General features: G+C 40.0%; 2 protein-coding genes and 1 long non-coding RNA gene across 5 annotated transcripts; 2 read left to right on the top strand and 1 right to left on the bottom strand.

Annotated features, from left to right (window-relative positions):
- The first annotated feature begins 72 nt into the window (after positions 1-72).
- LOC109963327 (uncharacterized) lies at positions 73-1976 on the top strand. Its single transcript, XR_002275389.1, has 3 exons — positions 73-178; positions 263-378; positions 830-1976. It is a non-coding gene; the product is annotated as an uncharacterized LOC109963327 (long non-coding RNA).
- Positions 1977-2049: 73 nt separating this feature from the next.
- Positions 2050-11019, bottom strand: fsd2 (fibronectin type III and SPRY domain containing 2). 3 transcript variants are annotated; one of them, XM_020605747.1, is made up of 14 exons: positions 9969-10154; positions 9604-9770; positions 9043-9138; positions 8154-8387; positions 7991-8013; positions 7386-7507; positions 5722-5886; positions 5538-5579; positions 5445-5498; positions 5127-5280; positions 4361-4494; positions 3300-3432; positions 3041-3217; positions 2050-2411 (listed from the first exon to the last, which is right to left on the bottom strand). In XM_020605747.1, exons 1-14 carry the CDS (start codon positions 9979-9981, stop codon positions 2162-2164), a joined length of 1764 nt encoding a protein of 587 aa, XP_020461403.1. In that variant the 5' UTR covers positions 9982-10154; the 3' UTR covers positions 2050-2161. The 3 variants fall into 3 exon arrangements, with proteins under 3 accessions (XP_020461403.1, XP_020461402.1, XP_020461401.1); XM_020605746.1 differs by lacking the exon at positions 9969-10154 and adding an exon at positions 10933-11019 and having other exon boundaries at positions 5445-5579; XM_020605745.1 differs by having other exon boundaries at positions 5445-5579; positions 9969-10144.
- On the top strand, positions 10724-23087 carry whamm (WASP homolog associated with actin, golgi membranes and microtubules). Its single transcript, XM_020605744.1, has 11 exons — positions 10724-11365; positions 12228-12401; positions 13038-13188; positions 13841-14010; positions 15106-15298; positions 17159-17343; positions 17972-18058; positions 18162-18257; positions 19107-19503; positions 20049-20191; positions 22144-23087. Exons 1-11 carry the CDS (start codon positions 10793-10795, stop codon positions 22297-22299), a joined length of 2325 nt encoding a protein of 774 aa, XP_020461400.1. The 5' UTR covers positions 10724-10792; the 3' UTR covers positions 22300-23087.
- The last annotated feature ends 910 nt before the right edge of the window (positions 23088-23997 follow it).

Here is a 23997-nt window from a genome sequence, read left to right as displayed (position 1 = left end):
CCGCCCCCCCCTGTGGATCATACCTTTTCTTTATATGCAAGTTTTTATTTGTATTAAATGTTTGTGGGGTTGTTTTTTACTTTTCTGTGCAGCCTACCAGCTGCTCCCCAGATGATCCTGCTCATCAGGAGTCTGTGCTTCCTGCCTCCAGTGTTGGAGAAGAAAAAGTCATAGAAAGGTCTCTTAATCGATTTCATTTCCTTAATGTGTTATTCTTCAGCAATCTTTAGTGGTGTAGATACTGATGCTCTTCAATCTCCAGGTTTCTTATGCCACCACCACCTCCCTTTGTGGCCCCTGTCCCTATTGCACGCAAAAGGCCAAGAGAAATAGTGACAGATGATCAGGCCAGCCTGCCCAGTAGCACAGCATCATTGGGTATGCTTTTTTATTTTTTTTATTTTCTTATATTCTGAGAGCCTGAGTTTTGAGACATTTCTTCCATGGAGTTGTCTGTTGCATGAAATGGCATCTCCCCTCTTGGAGGAATGGGGGAGGAGTGGAGACCTTTGTGACTCTCCAGTGGTTGAACCCACTAACACACTCTTCTTGTATATGTTTTTTGTCTTTCCCTTGTTTTCTCTCTCAACATGTCCCGGACCTGCCTGTAATGGATGTGCTGTGCTGCCGTTTCATTTGATATCTTCCCTCCCCTGGCTGTGGATCAAACCAACTCAAAAACCACCGCTAACATGGGGCTCCTCAATGGGTTTCCTTTTTGTTTTGTTCTCTTGCTTTGTCTCTCCCCCCTCTCTCTTTGCCTCCCATCTCTCTCTCTTGTCTCCCACCTTTGTTTTTCTCTCTCTCCATTTTTACTGTGCCCTAACAGGTGTTCAAGTAGTGGTGTTGGAGAAGAGGTCTAAATTGGACAGAGATGCATCAGGGCTAGTGCCCTATGGAGGAGATTCCTCCGATGAAGAGGAGGAGAGAACACACAGCAGTAAGACATAGCTCACAACACCTGCCCCCGCCCCGCCCCGCCCCCACAGGATACCCAGAGACCCAAAGTCGACATCTATTATATCAAAACAAATCTCAAACTCAAACCCCATCCAAGGAAAAATCCACCTTTGCATTGTCAGACACTGTTTTAGGACTGTGCTAGTGATTTGCCGTTTACTACAATGATGATTTATTGTTTTTCTTTAATCTCCTTAAGACCCTGGTTTGAAATGTCTGGTAACGGTTAATGTACTAAGATCCACTTTTGGATAGGAGACAAGTTGACTGGAGAAAAAAAAAGAAAACATTTAATGAACTGTATAGCCTCTTGCAGATGTTTGGTGCTTTGCAAGGCTATTTGTCCTATTGTGGGTTTTGAGTAGTGTACTTCTTATTTTCATTTCTTTCATGCATCCCCAGAATGCCTTTCTGTAATGCCTCACAACAGGTGTGAACTGATTAGTGAAGACATATTTAAATGTATGCCCATGTATAAAGCAAATGTAGAAGTATAGTTAGCTTGCCAACTAGTTCATTGTCATTGCACATGTATGTCTTATGATGAGAGAATTTTCAGGATACCGTCTTTGTCTTTTCAGTTTTCCTCATGTTGTTGCTGTCTTAATGGAAACCTTTTTTTTTTACTGCAAGGGTCTGACTCTAAAATGTGCAGTTGCCAGGCTTTTAAATTTTCCGTTGAAGTAAAAATGATCTACACCACTAAGAGAGAGTAGGTCCAGAAAAGCAAATCGCATCAGCAGTAGTCTTTTTAACAGTGTAAAAATATGCAGGGTGGATTTGTCCTTTACAGAAGTGAGTCCAATTGTTACAACTACAAATTGATTTTTTTCTTGTTTAGCTTTTGATGCATATTTTGATAGTCAAAAACAATCCCTTCTTACCTTTTCAACACTTGGTCTGCTGCAGTTAGTGATGGTATACTTACTGTAAAATTCAGTGAAACTTTTTCTTATTTTGGAAAATGGTGTATGCCTGTTCCCATGGAATACTATAATAAAAGCAACAAAATCCTTTATTGCCCACACATCTTATGCTGCTGAGAAACATCAGTGTTTTTTATGAATTTGGATATTCACAATGTTATGGTTTTCTTTATTGGGACTGTGACCCAGAACTTAGGTAACAATTGATAGCAAGTTATTTCACTCCCTAACAACCTTAGGGTTTTATTTTGTGATACTAGTTATGATTGCTGGTGTCAGATAAATGCATACTTAGGGGCCTCTATACGGTTGTGTACAGTAAGCGCTCCAGGGTTGTCCAGGCCAAAGCACGGGTGGACATAATTTTGGAAGTGACAGTGGAAGGTGTGTAGATGCTGTTCCAGATCCACATTGAAGAAGGAGAGTGTCCCTCTACTGTAGTCCAGTGCTACTCCTATGCGCACTGGGTTCACTGTAATCCTCAAGTCAGGACTCCAACCGTTGTGCAGAAACTCGTACTTATGCCTTAAAAAATAGAGGGCAACATTGATTGTATAGTAAAGAAATGCCATGTGCAAAACTTTTATCAGTCTGTTGAGATAATGCTCCCACTCTTTCAGCCATTGTTGAAGCAGATACTGAATCTTAAAGAAAATGATAAGTCTGCACATTAAATTGCACTCAGGTATAACCATCAAGATGATGCCCACAAAAGGAAACCAGATTCAGGGCTTGTGTGATGGGCTATGCTGAATGTTTTGCTGAGTATCACAATTCAACTGTTCTCTATTCCGAGAAGAGTTGCCATAGCAACACTTAAAATAATTAACGATGGGCCTCCAGTCTGCTTAATTTAGCATTGAGCTGATGCAGAAATATTTGCTTGGGAAAGGAAAATTTATTGTGGCTAAAAATACTCTTGGCCCATTTTCCATGAACTTCAGTAGTCTGCATCATTCTCAAGTCGTATTGGCTGGAAAATCTGCATCTGCTTGGTCTGTGAAGTCCTTTGAAAATCAAAGCCAGTTTCTCCACTGTTGCATGTCATACCCCTCCATTTTGCCTCCTGTTTCCCATCTCTACTACTGTCAGAGGCAAAACAAGTGGATTATTTCCACAGTGGCGCTGTGTCAGCAGACATGGTGCATTGTTACCTGGAGGGAGTGAGAATGTGCCTCATACACCAGGAGGTATTGTTGGCTCCAAGGTATGAGTTCCTCTCTGTGGCCTGATATGCAACTCCAATCCTAAACTCTGTCTCGTCATCCACCTTGACTTCCCAGTAATGCCTGCTTCGCACTGGAATCAAATCCCCCAGGACTGCTACACATCTGCATCCACGTAGATTAAACGCAGAATAAAATCAAGCTTAAGACTCAAGTTCCAATTATCTTTAGCCACCATGTACTTTACCTGGTAAAGGTGTTATCATCTAAGGCCATTGCAGTAATTGGCAGCTCCTCATCTCCATAAAATATGGTGAAGCCATCTTCAGAGATGGATAGACAAGGATGGGCAGTGTCCTCCAGGAGATAGAAGAATGTACCTGCACAGGTGAACAAATGGTAGAAATGGGTTGAAATAAAAAAAGGAACAGTACAGTTTTGGGATACCTTAACTACTCAACAATATACAGCATGAAGTTAAAACGAACTCCACCTTGACCCAAGGGTCACAAGATGAATCCAAGAGCTTGCCAGATAGTTACAGGGGCACTAAATTATTAACAGGTGGAAAAAGTACATCGTCTACTTAAGTAAAAACACTGTTACAAGTAAAAGTCCTGCATTCAAAATGTTACTTATGTAAAAGTACAAAAGTATTAGTATCAAAACTAATATAACCAGTTTATATTCTTATAATCTGAATGACTGCTGCATATCTTGTGAATTTCCCACCAGAGATCAATAGTCTTAATGATTATACTGTAATTTTTATATTAATCTGGTTCTGAAAAGTATCTAGTGCCTAAAGTTATAAAATAAGTGTAGTGGAGTAAAAAAAATACAGCCTATGCCTCTAAAATGTAGTGAAGTCAAAGTATGAAATAGCACAAAATTAAAGTACAGATATCTCAAAATTGTATTGAAGTATAGTACCTGAGTAAAATGTACTTGGTTACGATCTGCAACACGTTTTTATGTGGAAATATTTAATAGTTCTAAAGGAATCAAATGAGTTCAATTCAAACAGGATAATCACTCTTTGAACTGCTCATTACTTATTGATATACATCCTATGATGGGGCTTAAATAACACTGGCAGAGGCTATTTTGTAAAGGTACTTTTACATTTGATACTTTGAGTATTTGGTCGACAATACTTATGTACTAAATTGTGAATTCAAAACTTCATTTAATGGAATATTTTTTATAAATAGCTACAAGTATTGCTACTTTTATGTAAGTAAATGATCTGAATACTTGCATTGATGGTTAAAAGCACTATGAAAGATGATCTGTGATGCTTCTCACCTGTTGTGGAGACAGTAATAACTTCACTCCTGTTGCTGGACCCACCAATGTTGACTGCTCTCACAGAGATGAGGTAACGCCGTCCTGTCTGCAGCTGGATTAGACACTGACAGGCAGGCACGGCTACTATAGACCTGGGCAATTAACCAATGAGACCGAAGATTGAGATCACTTCCTTTTTAAATATATTAAACACAGAATGAAACCTTGTGGATTATCTTGTATTTCTAATCCTCCACAACAGAGTAAAGCCTTGAAATAAACTTTTTAAAACTCAAGGTGGATAAAAGGGGTGGTTATCAAGAACTCCCATTTGGAGCATGGACCCATTTCAGGGTTTAAGTTCGTCTATGCAAAACAGTACACAAACTACTCAAATGGCTTTACTGATCTCTGACGTGACCAGAAGAAAAAGGAAAGTGACCCCAAATGTGAGGACAATATTTTAGCTGAGCCTAACAGCACTGGAGGAGTTGAAGCTAAGAATAGATTTTCTAGGACCGTGTGTTTCTTGATTCAGCAGCTCTTAAAACACAAAACTTCAAAAACCCCAAGCAAGCACTAACCGCCTCGTTTATGGATGTATTGATCCAAAAGCCTTACTAAAGGACAGGCCAAGACAAATCTCACAGGGTGTTACATCTTCAAAGCTTTGCATATCCAGTGGAGCATTTGTGGTTAAACTTAATGTGTGGGGGCGGTGAACCCCACAGTTTCAAGGAAGACATATTTAAATGTAGTTGTATGGTATTAACACAGTACTTACTCAGTAATGCCACTCTCTGTGCCATCAGTGTCCATCTCACTGAGCTCCACAGTGTAAGAGTCCACAGGGTTGGTGTTTCCTGACTGCCAGCGGATCAGAGCAGCCTCTGGGCAGCTAGTACACTCCCTTTGCTTGATCACTGGAGGCGACGGCACTGGGGAGAGAGGATTTATACTTTATTCTCTCATGTGAGGCTGGACAGGTAACAAAATAGAGAACTATGCATCTAAAGATATCTCAGGGGGGCATCCTGAGACAACAGAACAATTATTTCAACTGTCATAAGTTTAATGAGTCTAGGAATGTGACATTTCTTACCTGTCATGTACAAGGCCTTCTCGCTCGCTGGACTGATACCTGTGGTGTTGGTAGCTGTCACCCAAAGCTCATACTGAGCATTGGGCAGCAGATCTGTCACAGTGCAGTGGGTCTCCTTCACTTTTACCTTGCTTACTGCAAAGGAAGCACAGATTAAATGTGGTCATGCTTATCAAAACCTGTCACCGGTATCCTTCAGAGAAATCAACAGATACAATTTCAACAGTAGATGGTGTTGTCATGCAACATGAATGCAGTCTGTGTCTATGTGTTATACCATGTAGCTCACTGCTGCTGTCTGCTGGTGTGTCCTCCAGCAACGGTCTGTAGTACAGCTCGTAGTATTCAACCGTGTCATCTGAGAACAGGCTCCAGCACACACGCAGGGATGTCTGGGTGGCAGAGTTGGGCATCTGGGGGTTGATCACTGGGGCAGATGGAGCTGTTTTTTATATATTGGAGAAACATTGTTAGCCAGTTTTATTATCAAGTCCTTCCATCAAAACCTCGGTACAGTGGCAGTTTGGCATATAAAGCAATACATTAAGACAGCTTGTTCTAGTTAAAGCTCACACTGACATCACTGTGTTTATCCATAAATTGAAGTGTAGGGCATTTGACCTTATGTATAATAAAAAAAAAAACAGACTACATTCAAAATGCAAGCCCAAAAGTACAATGCAACAAAAGTCAGTTTACCTGTGAGCACTGTAACTAGAGGTTGCATCTGTAGTTTCCAGGTAAGGCTATTTGAATGAGCAGACTACAACCACCAGTTTTAGGTTGAACAACTCTTACTGGTACATGCTCAAGCTGAGTGTTTAGAACCATGGTGAGTTTTTTTTTTTTTTTATTACAACTCCATACAGAAGAGGAGTCAAAACACAGAAACTAGCATGTGTCCTAAAGTGAAAACACTTCTTATGAGTGCTGAGGTGGAAAAAGAATGGGAGGTAAAATGCTCTGATTAACAAAGGAACACAGTGAAAAAGAAAAGTTCATCATGGTCTTTTCTCAATTTTGGTCTGGACTTTGTCTAACAACTTGGCCCGACATGGTGAAGGATTGCTTCAACAAGTAAAAACCAGATGGAGACTTCGACAGGGTACAAGGGCATCAGTAGACAAGCTGACAGTTGCAGCAGTGGTTAGGAGATACAGGAAGAGCCACATTACCAATAAAGGGTAGAGTGGCTGGCCTCAAAAAATTATGCCACACACAATTCACGATTTATGCAGCCTGGCATTGAAAAACAGAAGGGTAAATGCTTCTGACCTGGCACAAGGAACATCTGTAAAAACGTTTCAGTGACTGAAGGTGTAAAGGGCGACACATGTAATTGACCTCTACTGAGGGCATCCAAGAAGAAAATCATGACTCACAAACTGGAACAAAAGGTGTAGAAGAGAGGGCAACTAAAGATGGTGCTATGAATGTAAGCAGTGGTGAAAGAAGTCCTCAGATCCCTTACTTAGGTAAAAGTAGCAGTACCAAGGTCCAAAAATACTCTGCTACAAGTAAAAGTCCTGCGCTCAAAATGTTACTTAAGTAAAAGTACAAAAGTATTAACATCAAAGCATACTTAAAAGTACTAACTGTATTCATCATGCAGAATGGAACATATAAAATTAATATATATCATATGATTTGATTACAAATACTGATGCATTATTATGTTCATCACATTTAATGTTACACCTGGTGAAGGGGGAGCTAGTTTAAAGTAGCTTATATTCTTATAATGTGAATTTTTCACCAGAGATTAATAAATTATTAAGATTATACTGTAGGTTTTTTTATTGATCTGGTTTTCAAAAGTAACTAGTAAAGTTACAAAATAAATACTGTATAATGGAGTAGAAAGTAAAATATTTGCTTCTAAAATGTAGTGAACTTGAAGTATGAAGTAGCACAAACAGAGGAGCAGTTTGTAAATCAGACCTGGAACAACATTGATGGTGTCCATCATGGTTTTGACATCTGACAGGTCAGCAAGTGGTGTGTTAAACTCAAGACTCGTAGACAGTGAGAGTTCAGTCTCCTCTTTAGCAAAGTCCTCGATTCTAGTGTAGTACAAAAAGAAAGTACAAAAAGCTGTAAATACTAAGATTTAACATTAAATGTAAAATAGTTTCTGCCATGCCATCTGGATCAGTCGAAACGTAATTCAGTTTGACAAAGAAATATATTCAAAAACTTGAGCCTTCAGTCACATCTGTGGTCTTCTGAATTGAATGGTGTTTACTCAGCTGCCATGTAGACTATCACCATGTCATGAAAACTCTGCTGTCTCATGCAAAAGGCTATTGTGGCTATGGACCGTGATTAAGGATTTTTAAATCAGATTACTTTTTCCAAGGCCAAATATTTACTTTCTTGCTCTAAGTGTTTACCTAAAGTCTAAACATACAGGCAAAAACACCTGGACAAAGTAATGCAAGCTTAGCCTCGTGCCATTAACAGTTCAGTGTTTGAAATCTCACTGCAGTCACCACCAGTGCAGCATCACACCACATGACATACTCACTGAGCAGCATCCTATTTACCTTTTAATGGTGGGCATAACTGCCTGTCAGTAAAAGGAGAAAGAAATTCAACAGCAAAGTAAAGAAATGTGGAATACTAATCAGGAATCGTAGATTATGAAGACATTGGTCACACACACACACACACACACACACACACACACACACAGACACACTAGGACACCTTCAGGAAAAGCCTCTTGTCCTGGGAGCGGTAGATCTCCTGAGCCATCTCAATGAGGTCTTTAGAGGCATCCAATGCCCGGCCACAAGTCAGCAGCTGAGTGTACAGAGCTTCCAGTTTGCTTTTCTTCTCCTCCTCCAGTCCAGCTGCCCTGTCATCATATTGGTGAGACAGTGTCTGTAGGACATCGTTGTAGTGCTGCTCCAAGTGCTGCTCCTGACGTCCAAAATTCTCCTGTACATACATTTATGTGATTATGGTGGCAGACTTAGAGATTTATGTTAGTCTTGCATTAAACAAATGTAAACTAGAATTAATGGCTTGCAGTTGTGTCTGGGCTCATATAATATATGGAATGAAGATGTTGAAGAAATGTGTTATATTTGGGAAAATCTCCACCTGAGATAATAAGTTCACAAGAAGGGGATGTGTATGAGGTCACAGTGACCTTGACCTTTGAATCAGTTTATTCTCAACTCCAAGCGGAAGCTTGTATTAAATGAAAAAAAAAAACCCTCAAGGCAAAGAGATCATGTTCATGAGAATGGGACAGACGGACAGACAACAAGAAAACATACTGCCTCTAGCCACGACTGTCGGCAGCGCTGAGTCATAAAAATGAGACGAGGATGGCCGTTGAAGAGAGGAAATCAATTAAATGGATGAGTCTGATTCTTCAGTTCACGAGACACACATGAACTTTCCAGTTACAAAAATTAATTCTGATACATTGAACTTTATACCTTTCTTTGAGTTCAATAAAACTAAATAATATTAAAAACATCCATTCCCAAATGCTCACACAGTCAATAAAATAATAAATCTATTTTAAAACACATTGCAACAATCTGTTTCATTGAAATAAAAAACTTTGGTGTGTGACATTTACCTCCACAGTGAGAAAGATCTCCTCCAGATGACTGGCAAAGTTCTCCATCTCAGCAACCTTCTCTTGCAGCAGATTCCTGGTCATGACGATCTCACACTGAAAGCAGCTGAATGTCACACTTATACTCTTTCTTTGTAATTGAAAACCAGTAAGATACTGTAAACTACTGTATTGTACGTTATGGTCAGGGCTTTCTGCTCATGTCTGTGGCTAGATAAAACAAAAAAACACCTTCTAGTAACTAGTTACAAAGAAATCTGAAATTAGAGATGTTAGTCCATATTCCTTAAGTGTAACACCATATTTCGGGAAATAGATGGATAAATGTGGATGTTGTTTTATTTTATTTTCTCACTAAACTAGTTTTTGCATTTCTTTTCCAATAATACATTCCTAAGGGAGCTTGGCCTGTATTTAAACTGCAATTTTTACCAAAACCCTCTTCAATAATGATTTAAATCATATGAAACCATTTGGGGCAAAACAGTGGTCAAATAAAATAGGAAAATATAAAATATTTCATTGATAAATCAAGGGCTAAAGGTGTGTTAGTGTGCCCACCTCAGTGCTCATATCATGTCCATCTTCTGCCTCAGTGGGAGATGTAAGGCTGTCCTCACACGCTTTACGGGTGGTCGACTCTCTGCTTAATTCCTGATGCTCGGCTTCCTCTTCGATCACATCCAGTCTGCCTCCTATGATCTCATACAGGTCCATGGGGACAGAGACTGTGTGAGGACAGAGGTTCACAATGCATCTATGGTTCAGGTTTCTGCAGCAAGATCAGTTTAAAGCAGCCCTGTCTATTCATAACTGACCTGTAGGGTATTAATCTACCATTCAGAATAGCTTAGTCGACTAAAAAATCCATGTTAAATCTCAAATTTACACTCATACTTGAATCAAGCAACTTGCCTGTACTTTACCTGGATAATTCATTAAACCAGTCTGCTCTAAACAACCATTTCAGGCCAACAGTGGTGTCCGACAAACCAACTCTATAAAAAGTTCAACGTTCACCCAGCAGCAATGACAAAAATAGACGGGACTGGGACTGCTCAAATGTCACTGGTATGTCAAACATCCATGCAGGAAATTGATAAATGTCAAATGAAAACATTTAGACCAATTTTGGCCTGGGTTTAGTTAACACCGTAAATAACTTGTAATTAGAGCACGTTGTGTGGCACCATTGTTTAATGATTTGATATTAGGAGGTGGAATTCCCCGAACATGTGATTCAAAAGTCAAAGTTGAACGCAATACCGAGGACATAATGGTGCTTTCAGTGTTCCTCGGAAAATCTGACGTCGTAATTCAAAAGTCTCCTAAATAGAAATTACTGTATCTGAGGTTTTCCTTCATCTCCTTTTAAAACATCTCAGTGATCGATATGGGAGCTGGAACCTTTTCACGAGTCATTCTTTGACACAGAAATCACACAATTGTACAATAAAATAAAAATTACAGAAACCGAGTAAATTAAAGACAGCAAAGTGACTGCTTAGTTACCGTAACTAAATGCGCACAAAGCTATGGCGCCCATTATCTCCTGTGCATCAATGGTTATTTCAGTTAATTTGATAAATTATTCTGACAGTGGATCTAATCGTCAATGTTTTGTTTTTTTTAGGATAGTTCCGAATTTTTTTTCAATGTGATTGAAAGCACCATACGTCACACAAATGGCGGACGCTGTAAACAGTGCCAGCAGCTTCTCGGAGGCCAAAGTGAAACATCTCTTTTTAAGATGAATAACGCAGAGTATGAGCGATTAGACAGTTTGGAGGAGTGGGTGGCAGTTAAAAGTAACATATTTGAAGAACCCGAAAGGTTTAAGCTGGGCTTTATCGTTCAGTGGAATGTTATCGAGAGTAAGTTTGCCGTCACCTGCCACAACCGGACGTTACAGCGGCAAAAACGCAAAGCCGAAGTTGCCGTGAGCGACAGTCAGATGAGCTGGGCTGGACTCTTTTCTGTGAACGACCTGAAACATATCCATCAGCAGTTTACATGTGTCGCCGACGTCCTGAGAGGCTGCTTTCCAGATTTGTCAGAGTTTGAAGAAAGCAACATTTGGGACTTGCTCTTCCTGAATCGGAGGTCAGGGCCCGAAGATGATGAGAAGGATTTTGATACACCCTGTAGGAAACTCGAAAAATATCTCAGCGCGGCTATTGATATCTGCGGACGAAAGATTGTTCTCGATATATTATTCGCCCAAGATGAAAGAGGTGTTGAAGAGTACTTTGAAAATCTACAGGAGTTCAAAAGGAAGGCCATGCAGGAGGAGATGTCAAGGGCCAAGGCTCACCTGCGACAGGTGTGGGCGGAAATAAATTAGCCACACCCTGCCTCATACTTAGGGCTATACACTCTATACACTATACAAAGTCTTCCACACCAGACCTGCAGTAACGTTCATTTTGGACACTATACTTTGTACTCTTGTTATTATAGAGTGTTTAAGTGTTTCCATTTGGTCACTTTACTACTCCCAGCTGTATTTCAGATCCAAAGATTTTGTGATTGTTGCTCAACTACAGATGCAGATAATCAATGATAAAACAAGCTAAAGTTAGTTTCACACTCAAGCTTCATCTATCTATTTATAAACACATTGTTTGGCATTTGTTTGTCCCTGACATGTTTTTAATCCTTCTTGCACTGCAGCCACAACTCAGAGAAGAAAATTTTGAAAGTGTTGTTGATGCACTCAGAATGTTCAGTTTTCAGCATTGCCCTGCAACACAGCTAGCACCACACTGTGGTGTGGTACTGTAAGTCTAGGAGAAGGCTGTCATGACACAGCAAACATCATAATCAGAGTTCTACATGTTACAACAATACCAGCACTGATTTCTTTTCTTTAACATACTTTTGAATTAATGTGATTCAAACACAGAAATGTAACATAATTTATTGGCTTGTTACACAATAACACGATGACAAATGGTTTTCATTTAATGACAGCCAACAGAACATCTTTGCAGTTAAAGTCCAAAGATTTGAGTTGAGAAATTAATGCAACGATATTGACCCTCTGAACTCTGGAACCTCAGTTATGAAAGTTGTAGGAAAGGACTCATTTGATTATGAGATATGAATAGCTGTGGAGAGCAAAAGCTAGGCTGTGGGTTTCATATAAATTCATTTAATAGTGTGTATGTCTTTCATATTTACAGCTGCTGCAGAGTCACAGCAATGCCGACCGGATGGTTGTGCTGCTCAGCATCTATGAGGAAGAGGATGAGGCCTACAAGGACTTGGTCACTGTGGCCACCACTTTCTTCCATTATCTGCTGCAGCCTTTCAGGGACCTGAGAGAGCTGGCATGCCTCTATAAGATGGACATCCTGGTGTGTGTGTGTGTGTGTGTGTGTGTGTGTGTGTATACTGTATATATATATATGTGTGTATGTATGTTCAGCAGCTGTGGGAATTTTTGGATGTGGTAAGAGAGGATGCAGATTGGGAGCTGTTTTGGTGTCATTCAATTCAGGCATTATTAAGCTGTTCAGCAAAAATTAAAAGGGAGCTTTTGCAATTTTCTTATCTTAAAGCAGAGGTCTGCAGTCACATTCTACCAAATTTAATGAAAATTCACATTTACATCCCCAGAACATATTTCAAACAGTTCTTGTATTATATGCTTGCATTAAACATCGTCTTCCTCCTAGTATGGCTCTGTGGCCACTAACCTGTGGCTTTCTTTCTTTGGGAAAATCAAATATATGCATATACTTTATTTCAATCAGTGATTACTCTAGGTTCCAGTTCACTCGACTGTCCACACAGTGGCGATGGAGGGATTGACACAGTTCAGTATTTTTATGCACCATTCAAGTAAAATGTGATGTTTAATTTTATCTTCTCACTAAACTAAGTTTGAGTAAAAGCAGAATGTGTATGTGTGTGGAATAAGTAGGTGTAAGAAATGTATATTAAGTGACTCAGTATATTAAGTTGTTCACTGTTTTGCTTCCCATCTGCAGAAGTCTTTGGAGTTTGAGGATTTGGGTCCTAAGAGAATCGCAGCTCTGGAGAAGGAGGCAGAGGAGTGGACAATGAAAGCAGGAGATGCAGTCGCCTCAATTCAAGACATCACTGTCACCTACTTTGCACAGACCTCCAAGGCTCTGGCTGGTATAAGTTGCTGTGTTTATTTCTCTTTCTTACGTGTAGATGAATTAATGAATGTTCTTTATGTGTCGTTCCTCAGCACAGGAAAAAAGTGCTGCAGAGTCACAAACTGCAGACAAGCAGCCGATTACAGATATACAGTATGTTATTGAATCTTCCAATAATCAGAGACCAAACTAAATTTTTTTTTTCATCTGATATTTTGAGGCACAGGCAGTAAATAATGAAAAAATAATTACATGAAAATTGCTAAATTCACAATGGCAGGAAAAACACAGGATTATAGAAGGACTTTACTGCCCTTCCTTCATTTAGTTTTAATTTTTTAATTGTTTGGCAGCCATCGTTTCAATTAGGTGTTAGGAAACATCTCAATTCGAATCATATGCATTTGTTGTCAGGCCGTTGTATTTCTGTGCTGACAGACCCACTTTCAATTTAAAGTAACTCTTTATTCTTTGGGGTTTGTTGAAAAGCATTCTGGGAATTGTAGGAGGTACACATGCAAGAACTTACAACAGCTCCTGGAATTTCTTGAACAAATTGTTTACATCTAACTTTGTAAAAGTATTAATGGGTGGTTTCCTTTTGTTAATATATATACTCCATATGATTTTGTGCGGTATGGATAACAGGCCCTTGTGTTCCTGTACAGGTATGGTAAAGCAGATGGAGGAAGATAAGCGCCGTTTCGGAGCTGCTGCCTGGGCTTCTGCAGCTCCCAGACTGGAGAAACTACGCTTCCTGTTGGCCAAAGAAACGCTGCAGCATATGAGAGCTACAGAGATGTGCCTCAATCGCAGGAAGGACAGCATCAAAGAAGGGGTGTGTGTCCCACAGATTTCTGATTAATATAAACAACACCTTTTTTAGCGGTTTTGTAATTAGCCAGTATATCCCATAATGGTGCGTTGGACACAGTTGTAACGCTTTAGTTGTTGTTCTCAGTGCCAAGGCCAACACTGCTTTTGTAGATGCTATAAATCTGTAGAGATGTGACACAATGCCTACTTGTCTACTTTATCTTTCTCTTGGTAATCCAGTTTGATGTGAACCTCTGGCTGCTATAGTCCTTTGATCTATTTATAAAGCCTCCCTAAAAACATAGAGAATCCCCTTGAGATACCACCAAACCTGCATGCATGAATGAATAAGTGAGCATGTCTGTGTGTATATGCATATGCAAAACATGCTGGCACTATGCATATCTGTGGCTGCAGGGGTACATTTCTAATGTCAGGATCGCAGTGTTTTGGGAAAACTGAAGTGAATGACTTGCTGCTGTGGGGTATCGTACTACACATTTTGAGTTTTTTGGAAGAGAACTGAGAATACCTTCACCTTCATGTGGCTGCATTATTCACCTGATTAAGCTCTTCAAAAATCAGATATCAAGATTCTGGCAGTATCTCCCACTGTGAAATTAACATCAGCCTTAACAGAGACAGCTGTGTGTGAGGGTTTATAAAGAGATCACTAAGCTCCACCCACACAAAACATTGCACTGGTGACAATATAACTCGGTGGCACTGTCGAGTGTGCCAGTATGTCTGCAGACATTCAGAACATAAACTGTGAAGGTGTCACGCTGTGACATGTGTCAGCTCCTTAACTACATATCAAGCATACTTAACATTACTAAACTACTTTGCAGGTGTCTTTGAACAACAAGTACAGTTTTTGTTTTTATATGGTCCTTTCTTGTAACCAGAGATTAGTGCACCAACTTGTACATTTCTGCAAGTTAAGATTATCTGCCCAGTGAAATAAATGGAAACCAGCAGTTGACTCAATCAGAATGTTTGGTGTGATTTAGAAGATGATAAGTATGGGCCTAACAGACTGTTACATACAGTACAGAGCCACCAGTATGAGCCCCTAATAGAGCTGACTTGATACTTTTCTGTTGTTGTGGTGCAGCTCGGCAGCCTGCCTGACCGAGTCCAGAGCCAAGGAGCGTCTGAGGACAGCCAGCAGCAGGACACAGTGGACCAGCTGGAGCTGCAGTTCTATGAAACCCAGCTAGAACTGTACGACACTAAGTTTGAGATCCTGAAAAGTGAGGAACAGCTGCTGGTGGCTCAGATAGACACCCTGCGACGGCGGATCAAAGGTACACTTACTGTGCATTTTAAACGCACCATCTTTTGAGCAAACTTTGTACAGTCTAGCAACAATGATTTTAAGGTATTTGTAGCACTGTGTATTTAATAAGTTTCTTTTTAAGAATATCAGAATTTTTAAGTACAAATTGTGACGTAGAGAGAAAAGGCTCAAGGTTGCCTCACATCGTATGACTGGTAGCGGAATCTAAAGGTTCTCACACAAATTGCTGCAGTAAAAAACTGCACAAATAGCAACCTGTGAATAAGGCAGTACCATAAATACTAGCATACCTAAAAGTAACCTAAGCCACAATTTGAACTTTTTTTTTTTTTTTTGCCTATATTTTGATCAGATTTTGGCAAATTGGCACCATTAAAAGGTACGGTATGCTAAATTAGCTATTGGTAGCTTTTACCTCTGGATACAGATGACTATCACTGGGTTATTTGGATAAAGGAAATTTCTAAATGTGATGATGTTGAGGAGTATCTGCACTTATTTCTAAGTGGACTTATAGATGTTTACTCACAATAGACTTCAAAGATAAAGATATTCCCTGAGTGTAAGTCACCGTGTTCGTCTTTAGATTTGACTGAGTTATGACTCAGAGGTGATTTCGATGCAAATTGTGGCAATTGGACATTAATGGTATTAAAGTCTTTTAATTGCCTCCATGAGCTGTGAGCTGTAGCCACTGCTGCTGCTCCACCTGCTGACTGTGTTGAGGGAGGGGAACATACAAGTAGCCAAATTACGATAACTTCCTGTTGTTTGTAAAACACCTGCATACACCCATCCCTGTCTTTTCTACATCTTTCCTTCCATTCCCCCAGTGCAACTCTGCCACAGGCCTCTGGGGAGATGCACCTCATAGTTTGAAAACAAGTGTAAACCCCATCTTTATGAAGGTTATGAGATAGATAGACAGATAATGAGGAATACGTTTTAACTTTTATTTCAGCTTTAATTTAGTGATTGTACCCTTTCAAATGCTCGTGTGTTTTTATTTTGGCTCAGTGACATGGCACATTTTTTGGCTACATAAGTAGAACTGAATCAACACTCTCCTGACACAGTGTCAATTATACGTTAGACTGTTTCACATATTAATTAAAGGAATGTTGCATTGGATCACATTAAGATTGTGCAGGGGGTTCTGTTTTTCTGGTCATTCTGTATAGTGCACATGGGCTTTACTTAAGGGAAATATTTTGTTCACGTAAATATTTCCCTAATTACTCCTCCTGGGACATGAGATGTTTGCTTCCAAGCTGTGTGTCTACCTGTCTGTGTCCATGGTGACTTTGACTGTGTGTATCCTCACCTTGAATGGTTTCAGGTTTATTTTCCCAGCTGCCAAATAAGAAGGTGCCCTCTACCAGTTGCTGTCAAGTAAAGGGAGAAGAAGGACAGAAAACAAAGAGATGTAGTGAATCAAAGTAGGCTGTTGAATAAATAAATATTCTGCTCATCAGTGAGCAAGGACTTTTTCATGCAATAGATTAGGTATCTTATTAGAAATCTACTTCCAGGTGAAAATGACCACAATTATATAGTATACTTTATTTCTTCTTTAATATATAGAGAAATCTACCTGTCTTAATCAAATTTCTCTTAACTGCTTAACCTGATAATGGACACTGAATTACCTGCAGGAATGTCCACCAAAACAGGGAATAATGAGATTTCAGTATGCATGTAACCTACAGTACATGAGAGCTATGGTTGATATTAAGGTGAGAGCCAGGCCACGCTGTGCTCTGATTTATGCGATCTGTTATTGTTGTAGTGCTCTTTGAAATTGTAGAAGGTGTACGAGTACCTGGTAAAGAATTGTCGGAGCCACTGGACTGCATTTGTGTTTCAGAACTGAAGGAGGAGGTGGTGTACTACGATGTGTGCGAGGATCCAGAGGAGCTGCAGAGCATCGTCCACACAGCTGCTCAACAAGCAGACGCTCCAGCTGTCCGTCAGCTCAAAAGGCAGCTACAGACCTTGGAGACCAAGAGAGGCAACATCTGTGCCCGGCGAGCGTATCTCCGCAACAAAAAGGTGTGGGCCAGTGGCACCATCGACATTCAGTTATTTTCAGAAGATGTTCTCTGTCCCATTAAAAAAATAACCTTTAATGGGCAAACATTTTGACCTGTGAATTGTAGATTGAAAGTAGTTATAAATGAAATGAATGAAAGAAGATGGTGCCATTTTCCTTACACTCTTAACAGTCCCAATATGTCAGTTTTTTAATTGTTTTTTTTTTCTGCAGTATATTGTTTTTCATTTAGCTGACAGAATAATTTTAGTACAGCTGGTACAGTTGGCATTTTCTCTCTGTGTTTGCTGTATGCTCATTTGTCTCATTAAAAAATGTTATTAGCAGAACGAAGTGGGAAGAATCGCCTCGTTAGAGGTTCCCACAACTGTGTAGTAATCCACAGGGAACAAGAGTCACATGCAGAAATATTTAGCAGTGCAGTAAAAATAAAAGGAACAATGTGAAATAAAGTGCTCTACTAATTGAGGCATTATTTGCTGCTCATTATCAGTTTCACTGACTTTCTCAACTTCAAAGGACATATTTGCCCAAGCACCCATTAATTTTTGGCAGTGTCAAACTGAAGTTGTTTCTTTAATGTATTTTTGAGCATACGTATCTGTATTAATCTTTGTGTCTTTTTAGGATCAGTGCATGGATGCCCATGAGCAGAAGCAGTCGGCCGCTAAGCAGAGCTTAGAACTCTTCAGCCAGCATCATCAGGTCCACCTGGTATGTCACCACGGCAACAAGACCACCCACAGAGATGCTCCCACACCATCAAAAGCCGTAAATGAAACAGGGACCTCTCACTGTCTCCCTCTGTTGTTTACAGAAACGAGAGATGAGGAAAGAGGAGGAGCAGAGGAGGAAACAGTGGTTGGACCAGGAGCGAGAGAAGACTCTGAGCAGATTACGATCCTTCAGAGAGGTCAGGCTCTGCTCCACATCTTTCTGCAATTCCCCTTTTGTTAATAAAACCCCAGAGGCTTCTGCTTCATACCTGCTTAATTCATTATTCACCTCAAAATGCAAATTCACTTATAGCTACACAACTCCCACATTAGAGGACGTTCTGACGACCAGGTGCTCTGCTTGTGGACGCGTTTTGTAATAGTGAACAGTCTTACACAATAAAAGTTTTAAATTGTGCATGGTTTGGTGTCAAAGCTAATGACATCAAGTAGCACACAGCAGTTTTAACTCAGATCCCTCATATTTAGATAATAGAGACTTGTGACAAAGATGTTCTGGTGTCAAAATGTTTCACAGTCGAGCAATGAATCTATTGTTCATAACAACTCCAGACTTCCATCCGCTCTAATCCGCTTCACTGCCAACTTGTGTGTTGTACCTTATTGATTTTGTTATTCTGTTTGCAAATTTACCAACATACATTCTAACATGCCACTGATGTGCTGCTGATACACGTCACTGATGATATAACAAGCAGATACTTAACAACTGCAGCAACAAACACTTTCCTTATATCCCATATACATAGTGACAAATTGCATTGGCCTTAAGTTAAAGAGGAAATTATGAAGCAAGTTTCCAAAAATGTAGCTGGAAACCATGGGAGCAGTAGAACAACTCATTACTGAAATCAGTAGTTTAAACAAGCTAGTAGCTAAATTTAAAACATTAGAGCATCATTGTTCAAGAACACTAGACGATTCTGTGGGAGTCATGTTTCTTTGTCGTCTCTGTCAGAACATAAGACAAGACTGTGTTCTTGTTTCCAAAACCTTTTTCCCCCTCTTTTACCATCTTTTTCAAGAAGCGTCAAGGTCAGTACATCTTGAAGACCCCTCAGTCCAGGATGTGTCCTGCAGAAGTCCCATGTCCCTCCCAGCCGTTGTCCATCATCAGCCTCAGCCCCTCTCCCTCTGGAGGACCGTCCTCCTCTGTCCATCTTGCACCCAGACACAATAAAACATCCAAAAAAAAGCAGTCTAAAGACATCTCTATCCAAATCTACTCTGCACCGCCACCTCCAGCTACAAATATCCCTACTGCACCACCACCACCACCACCTCTTCCTCCTCCTCCTCCTCCACCACCACCTGCTGTACCTCCTCCGCCTGTCCAAGCGTCTTCTGAGGACACACCAATGGCCCTCAGTGAGAAAGAGGAACCTCCTTTTCCAGCCAAGAACATGCTCAAACAAAATATAGGTGAGAGTGAAATGCATTCAATATAATTCACCTTTTTTTTTTTTTACATGCCTGTAATAAATGGTGGGTTTGGGGAAAACATTTTGATGTCCATTTGCTAGACAAAAGCACAGTACATGGAATAGGATGTGTGAATTTGTCCGACCGCAGGGAAGGTCATGCTTGTTTGTTTCAGAGAGAAGTGTGTTTAGAGAGCGAGCGTGTGTGTGCGCCTGGACATAGTGTTCTGTCCTGAATTCCCAGCTTTCCCCATGAGGGCAGAAGGGGCATTTTACCTCATTTGTGGTCCTGCTGATGCACGCTCTCAGCTCCAGGGCGACAGTAATGTCCTAAACGACTTTATTTTTCTGAGCTGTTGTGAAATGGAGGTTATACAAGAGGAATCTGTTTTAGAAAATGCTTAAAGATCATGCACAAATGTTTAGATGCTTCATAAATGGTGAAATTAAAAACAACTGCAAAAATGCCAACAATGAAGTCATTACTTCAGTGCACCTTCTTCTGTTAAGGTAACAGCATCTGTTTTCATTTATTAATGTCTTTAGGAACAATGGATGAAGTGCTGGCCTCATTGCAACGTGGACAGATTCGACTTCGGAACGTCCCCACCCCCAGGACGAAGCACCCAGATGAGGACCCGAGGAGCACCCTGATGTCTGCCATCCGACAGGGAGTCACCCTGAGGAAGGTGAGCTGTTGTACAAGAATGGAGAACATGGCAGAGCCTAGAGCTAGACTGATTTATCAGTCAGGACAGCAGAGAACCTATAGAAAATCATCATAACCTCTGAATTAATCACCTCTTTGTCTTACAGCCTGATCTCAAATTCATTTAAAAATCATTTTCTACCTTGATTTACATTTGCTTCACAATATTAAAGTATAAAAAGCATAAATTTTGAAAATGTAAAAGTAAAAAACAAGAATAAAAGGGATTAGATAGTGCCCTCAATTACCCTTATTGTACTCTGTGTTACAGAGTTACAGTTTGCTTTAATTTCTGCTATCAGTCTGTTTGGATACGTCTCTGATAGTGTTGCGTGGCTACATTGGGGAATGTTTGTTCATCTTTCCTTTGTAGAATGTTCAGGTTCATTGATATTTAGGTCAGGGTTCTGACTTGGCTACTGAAGGACATTAGACTACATTGTTTTTCAGGGAAGCTACATGATCAATATCCTGTCATTTTAAGAATTATTTAGACTTTTTAAAAATTGTATTTTACTTTTATTGTTGTTAAATACAGCATGAAAAAGCTAATATTTTACTTACTTTATACTTAATTACATTTAATTTATAAATGTTGTTACTTTTCAAAACCAGATTAATATAAAAAATCATAATACTTTATTAATCTATGGAAAATTCCCTTCCTACCCAGAAGTAATTCACATTATAAGAATATAGGATAGTTAAAACTAGCCCCCCTTTACCAGCTGCAACATTAAAGGGCCCTTGGCATTTTGGCATTTCGCTAATTTTCAGCCACTTAATATTTCATCTTGGGTCTAGATTAGACCAGAGAGCCTCTTCCTAAAAACGAGCGGATAGTTTGTGAACGTGCACAACTCCTGCTGTTGAAAGTGGACAGCACAATGAACAGCAATGCCATTATTTCATTTGAATTTCTCTTTCATAGATAGGTAAACAATGGTATATGTACCAATGAAAAGGGATGTGTAACACTCTAAACAAAGCAGGTAATTGAGAAACCCCATATTTTAACTGGCATAATGCAGACATAGTAACTTACAAAACAATTCTGTCTAACGTTACAGAAACAAGGCATTAACAGACATGTAACGTGTGTTTTTTTAAACTTACCGTTAAGTCCCACCATGTAGTGGAAGCATCACTCCCTTTCAAGTAGCTCCATGAACACAAAACTGCCTGGTGATTATGACCAGGCAGAGTTTAAGGAGATCCTTAAACTATCATCCAATATTTTATTTTGTTAGGGAAAAAAAAAAAAGTCTCATGAGCGAGAGTTTGAGAGACGTGTATAAACCAATTTGCTTCTGCATAGAAGTAGTAGAACGTACACCTCGTTTTTTTGAGCTTTAGGTCACGTCTAAGATGATAATTCATCGTTGTAACATTGTAGATAAGTCAACAAACAAGGAAAAGCATGCCATGGGTGCTTCAAATGTAATGTACACAATAATGCATCAGTAATTATAATCCAGTAATAAGATGTACATTAGTGTTAAATGTTACATTCTGCATGAGTACTTTTACTTTTAGTACTTCAAGTATGTTTTGATACTAATAGTTTTGTACTCTTAACATTTTGAGTGCAGGACTTGTACTTGTAACAGAGTATTTTTACACTGTTGTATTGCTACTATTACTTAAGTGTAGGATCTGAGTACTTCTTCCACCATTGGAGCGATGTGACAGAAGGTAAAGATTTTAAGGCTGTAATGATTTTCTCTCGGCACTGCACATGCTGGCTCTGGAGCATCTACGTGGAACTGAGCCATTATTAATGTTAATAGCTACGCCTGTGCCTTTTCCTGCTCTGACATCAGAATGAAGTCAAATTGCCTTCTGTGAAAAAAGGTCTGTTGATTTTAACTGCATGGGGCAACACTGAACCTGAGTGAAAACTGTATTAAATGGAGTCTTGTTGCGCTACAGGTGGTTCCTGGACGTGCAGAAGTCCCAAGCACTGGAGACAATGAGCTGGAGCGCAGCATCAAAGCTGCCATGATGAGGATGAAGAAGGTGGCGTCCGACTCTGACGAGGAGGACCGAGAGGACGAGGAGACGCAGAACACAGACTGGGACAGCTGAGAACACACCGATATAGCTGTTCTGTTATATTATCCCTGCTCTGTTTTCTTCATGGTTCTGAGCTACAGCTTATGTTGTTGTCACATTTTCACCAGAAAGCTTCTTCTCTGGAAAGCACAGGATTACGCCTCTTCTGACTTAAACATTGCGGCTTGTTGACTCTGTCAGACAATAATCACGCGTCTTCTTCAAGTAGCTCTGAGATGTTAAATACATCTAAAACTGTTCAAACCCAACTAACCAGCAAGTGACAGAATCAGGATGTCTAAACTCTGCGTGGTTGTTTTACAGTCTGCGTGACACACTCCTCTGTTTCTGTTTTTGAGTCTGATGTGTTGGATTAATTTAGGTGCAATTTATACTTTATATAACCTGTTATTTCTCTATGATGCCATAACAAATGAGGTGGCAATTAAAGAATGCTAGATTCATTTTAATAACCAGTACTTCTCTTAAATATGAAGTTACGCATAATGCTCTTGCTTAATGTTGTGTAGTGCGAACGTCATACTTATGACCTTTGAACCCGTAATGCAGAGCACTTCATTTACCTGAACCTCACACAAAGACAAGATTATTGTGCACAAAAACTACACTACTGTATGGCAAAAAGGATTAACTGGTTTGCCAAAGGTATTAATTGCTGTACTTCCGATTCTGCAAAGATATTAAACTTACTCCAGTGTGTTAGAGACACTGTGGGCTGATGATGGCTGAAGCACTTGTACTGCTGTGGTGTAATAATAAATCAAGACGTAAGCTCATAAACATGAAATGTTTGATTTCTTTTAAATTGAGAATTGAGGTTTTTTTTGCTTGTTGCTCATGCTGTTCCCTGATCTCCACAGGTTAGCTGCATCTGGGCTGTAACAAAACCTCCTGTTCTATAAATGAGTCATACCATCAAAAGAGGTGTCTTATCAACCTGAACCCCAGTGAGTGCGCGCGCTTTGGTGGCTTTGTAGCCCACATGACAGTGAGTCATATTATAATATCAATCTTGGCAGTTGTCTCGCGCACGTATCTTTCCTGCAGTGACAGCTCAGACGTCCTCAGCCGGTTGCGATCAAATTTATGCTGCTCTGTGTGCTTGGAGAGCTGCCTCCAGCAGAGGCAGATCTGATTGCTTTTGAACATCATCTTGTTTGCAGGGCCACCACCACCACACTAACATCCAGATGCTTCTGGTGCAAGAGAGGTCATGCACATCGGGGGGGGCCATGTCAGATACACATGGCGGGTCTTTAAACGAAGCCCAAGTGTCAACATGAAATTCCACAGCCTGTTACTATAGTAACAAGGAGTCTCAGTGGTAGTGGCCTGCAGTAGCATCTCTCTCTCTCTCTGAACAGGGCAGCATAGTCTCGTAATGTTTCACCAACTCGCCCACTCATCACCAGTCACACAACGAGCCTTGCTGAGAGAATTAAAGAGACAGCGATGAACAGCAGAGGGGACAGAGAGAAATGATGCAACTCTGTATTGAATTATGTGCTAGTTGATGTAAGACAAGTAAGGATTGTTTTAATTGTTTAACTTAGTTTTCAGTCATTCCTTTATCATTTAATATAAAGAATGTCCTCAAAAGGATGAGCCCCAGAGCAGTTTTTTTTTCCAAGAGTCAAATATGGGATACAATTTAATATATGCCAAAATTATAAGACTTGGCAGCTTCGTGAAGCTGTGCTTTAAACTAAA

Source organism: Monopterus albus, unplaced genomic scaffold (assembly GCF_001952655.1).
Source record: "Monopterus albus unplaced genomic scaffold, M_albus_1.0 scaffold72.1, whole genome shotgun sequence".
In the NCBI taxonomy this organism is placed as follows: Eukaryota; Metazoa; Chordata; class Actinopteri; order Synbranchiformes; family Synbranchidae; genus Monopterus; species Monopterus albus.
Note: the sequence above shows the minus strand (reverse complement) of the source record. Positions and strands in the feature narration are given on the sequence as shown.

Coding starts and splice junctions, on each gene's coding strand:
- fsd2 (XM_020605745.1), bottom strand. Junction 8,014..8,153: donor ACAAGAGGCTTTTCCTGAAG/GTGTCCTAGTGT, acceptor TTTTACTGACAG/GCAGTTATGCCCACCATTAA. Junction 5,281..5,444: donor GAAGGCCTTGTACATGACAG/GTAAGAAATGTC, acceptor CTCTCTCCCCAG/TGCCGTCGCCTCCAGTGATC.
- whamm (XM_020605744.1), top strand. CDS start 10,793: ATGAATAACGCAGAGTATGAGCGATTAGACAGTTTGGAGGAGTGGGTG. Junction 11,366..12,227: donor CCAAGGCTCACCTGCGACAG/GTGTGGGCGGAA, acceptor TCATATTTACAG/CTGCTGCAGAGTCACAGCAA. Junction 20,192..22,143: donor AGGGAGTCACCCTGAGGAAG/GTGAGCTGTTGT, acceptor GTTGCGCTACAG/GTGGTTCCTGGACGTGCAGA.